Source organism: Schistocerca americana, chromosome 2, assembly GCF_021461395.2.
Source record: "Schistocerca americana isolate TAMUIC-IGC-003095 chromosome 2, iqSchAmer2.1, whole genome shotgun sequence".
Taxonomy (NCBI): Eukaryota; Metazoa; Arthropoda; class Insecta; order Orthoptera; family Acrididae; genus Schistocerca; species Schistocerca americana.
Window position 1 is genome coordinate 127,917,634 of NC_060120.1, and position 3,687 is coordinate 127,921,320.

The window sequence follows — 3,687 nt, forward strand, 5'->3', positions numbered from 1 at the left end:
AGAAGAAGGGATCGATTGTTAAGACATGTTCTGAGGCATCAAGGGATCACAAATTTAGTACTGGAGGGTAGCGTGGAGGGTAGAAATCGTAGAGGGAGGCCAAGAGATGAATACACTAAGCAGATTCAGAAGGATGTAGGTTGCAGTAGTTACTCAGAGATGAACAAGTTTGCACAGGGTAGGGTAGCATGGAGAGCTGCATCAAACCAGTCTCAGGACTGAAGACCACAACAACAAACAATGAACGTAAAATGTTGACGATACACAGATCAGACAAAAGGAGAATAGAATAGTTTGAACTGCTTAAATCAGATGGGCAGACAGTATAACTAATGAGGAGTTACTCAATATGATTAGTGAGAAAAGGTATTTGTGACACAGCTCGACTAAAATTAGGGATTGGTTGATAGGATACATTTATATATTTGACACGTCAAGGGTCACCAATTTAGTACTAGAAGAAAAGAATTTATAGATGGAGACAAAGAGATGATTTCAGTAAGCAAATTCAAAAGAATGTAGGTTGCACAGGATGGAGTAGCATGGAGAACTGCATCAAACCACTCTTCGGACTGAAGATCTCGACAACAACAACAGCAACAGCGTCAATGAATGAGGTATCTTGGTTGGTACAACTAAGTGGAAAGTACAATGTATCGTATGTGCTAGTCTAATGAAGAAAGTGTTATTTTTACTGAGAGAGCTACATGAATGTGAGTGAATTTACTAGCGTGCTATAAATTGTTTTCAGAGAGCTATTAGCGGTTTTTAAGTATGGTCCATTGTTGTTATTAATTGCTACCATCGCACAGGCGCGCAGAATCTATTGTGATACATATTTCAGGCGCCGCGTCGCCTGGAGCTCCAGGTCTATTATGGTGGCAGCGCAGCGGGTCAAAGGCCACGGCGGCGGGGTGAGCCGAGTTTTGGGGCGAACACAGGGCACCCTCCCCTCCCCACCTCCACTCCGTTCCCCCACCCTGTAGCGAGCGCCGCTGGCGGCGTGGGGCCGCAGGTGCAATTCAGCGAACAAGTGCCGCGCGCGTGGGAGCCACGCGACAAGCCAGCAGGGCTGCCACCTGCCCCCGCAATGTTGGCAGCCGTGCCGCCGCCGCCGCCGCCGCCGCCCCCTGCCTCCGCCCCCGCCTCCTCCCGGCCTCCTCAGCAAGTCCCTTTACATGCAGCACCAGTCTGATGCTGCATTGTCCTTCTGCAGAATTGCGCAAGATCCGCTGTTGTAATGCCTGGACCTCTCTCGCTCTGAATAGAAGCTTCACAAAGCGCTATACATTTGAGAACAATAATCCCAGCCCTCCTCCGCTTTCCGCACTCCACCTCCTTTCTCCTTTACGACGGGCAAAGAAAAGAGTTAGTTCTGATACACACAGAGCGAGGGAGCGAGACGGAGAGAGTGCCTCCCCACCGCTCGCCGCCTCCCCTGTTCCCTTTCTGGGGCCCACTTCCCTCTCTCCCCGCGCTAACCTCCTTCCCTTTTGTCCATTTTATTCATATGCTAACTCTAGCCGCTCATTACAATGGAAACTTGTATTGTGTCCCCTCGCACTGTGTAAGATAGCTGCCGGTACCGCGTACGGCCGGCCTCCTATACTTGTTTTATAACTCGTAGAGATCGCGAAAGGAAAGGAGCGGGCACACAAGAGACGCTGAAGGACAAGGCGCAGGAAGAGGAGGAGAAGGAGGAGGAGGAGGAGGAGGAGGAAGAAGAGGCTGGTGGCCATTGTTCGCCGGGCCTTGACTCGGCCCTAGCGTCACAATGTTGATACTGCGCCGCTGATGGACGCCGTTATTGTTGTTACACATCAATAGACACGTCCTCATTGTCACCGGCGCTCTTTTATAGGTGCGCGGGCACAATGGCCTTTGTCTGATTCTTTAGTGCACCTGTCTTTGTTACCATTCGGACCGAGACATCCATCAGTCGCGACCGCAGGCCGCCGAAAGGGAGGAGGCCCTCCCCGGCCGGGCAGACCACAAGAAAGGGAGCGCTGGACTGCCCTCGGGCTTCCTCCCGGCCGGGGCTCTGAGGGCTCGGGGGTCGCAGGTCCAGTCCCGTCTCTGTCACGTCCCCACTGCAGCGACACAACGGCGCCCCTACATCACTAACACTTGCCTTGCACCAATCAAGCCCTTGTAACTATGACAGATAACATACGAAGGGATAAAAGGCAAATTGAAACAATTAACCCTGTCAGTCACTTTTATTTTCTTCTACGACGTGTTTCGAGGGCTCACACTTTCATTGTAAGATGGCTCAACGAATGCATGTTAAGACCGTCTGTGCAGGGTTCCATACTTTACACTTTTACAACACAACTGTTAAATGCTAAGGCTTCCTGCCAACTGGAGCTGTAGAGAAGAGGCTACAGAAGAAGCTATTACCTGCCGCATACGAATGCTACCAGCTGTTGAAGAGTTACGAAAGTGGAGGCATTACTTCTCAGTCAACCCTCGTACATTAAAAGCAAATCACCACAAAATCTCCTCAATGAACAGCCTTTCTTTAAAATTTCATTAACTTGCCTTCCAATTTAAAGTAAACATTACTCCCTTTAACAACAACTAAAGGCAGACAATAACCCAATAGGAAATAGCGAATAATATATAACAATTTGCTTTCTCTTACAATACTTTCAACTAGCTATATTAAAAAAAAATTAAAAAATCAATGTAATTTCCGCTGTTGTAATATTTATTTATATACATTCATCCCAGATCATTTACTTTGCTTCTGATGTATGCCATAATATTTGCATAATATTTCGACAGTTGTAATATTGATTTATGTAAATCTATACCTTATCATTTACTTTAGTTCCAATGTATACCATAATATTTAAATCATACCACTGAAGTAGCCCTTGATAACAAACTGACTGCTTTATTTGTTTATCTTAATTTTAATAAGTCGTCTTTTAATATAAATAGTAAGTAACGGAACATTAGTAATTTGTAAATTCCTACTGTCACATAGATGTATATATCGAAATATCTCTGAGTGTGGAAGTCTTGGGCATTTTTATAGCTGTGATATCGCCATCTTTGTATAGTTACTTCTATTTGGTGAAACTTCTTGGTGTGTGAGTGGTGCTTTAGATTATGTGAGTAGTAAGTGAGTAGTAGATCACATGCAATCAGCGTGGAACGTAATGGCGCGGATTTTTCAACGCAAGTAACCAAAACATTTGCACTATAATAATTTGTTAACATCGTTTAAAATCATTGTGAGACACAATTACAGTTGAAAAGACATTGTATCACATCTTGTTATGGTTGAAGGGCATAACACCCCAAGGAAATCTCATCATTTGGGAAAACAAAAAGTGAAGACTAATGTACAATGTGTCTTAACGTGTATTCATTGAGCCATCTTACAATGAGAGTGTGAGCCCCTGAAACACGTCGTAGAAGAAAATAAAAGTGACTGACAGGGTTAATTGTTTCAATTTGTCTTTCATCCCTTCGTGTGATATCTGTCATAGTTACAAGGGCTTGATTGGTGCAAGGCAAGTGTTAGTGATATAGGGGCGCCGTTCTGTCGCTGCGCTGGGAACGTGACAGAGACGGGACGGGATCCGCGACCCCCGAGCCCTTAGCCCCGGCCGGGAGGAAGCCCGAGGGTAGTCCTGCGCTCCCTTTCTTGTGGTCTGCTGGGCCGGGGAGGGCCTC

General features: G+C 46.2%; 1 protein-coding gene across 1 annotated transcript; it reads left to right on the forward strand.

The window, feature by feature from the left end:
* Window positions 1-707: 707 nt before the first annotated feature.
* LOC124593821 (acrosin-like) lies at window positions 708-1,195 on the forward strand. The gene is made up of 2 exons (XM_047132170.1): window positions 708-713; window positions 845-1,195. Exons 1-2 carry the CDS (start codon window positions 708-710, stop codon window positions 1,193-1,195), a joined length of 357 nt encoding a protein of 118 aa, XP_046988126.1.
* Window positions 1,196-3,687: the final 2,492 nt, after the last annotated feature.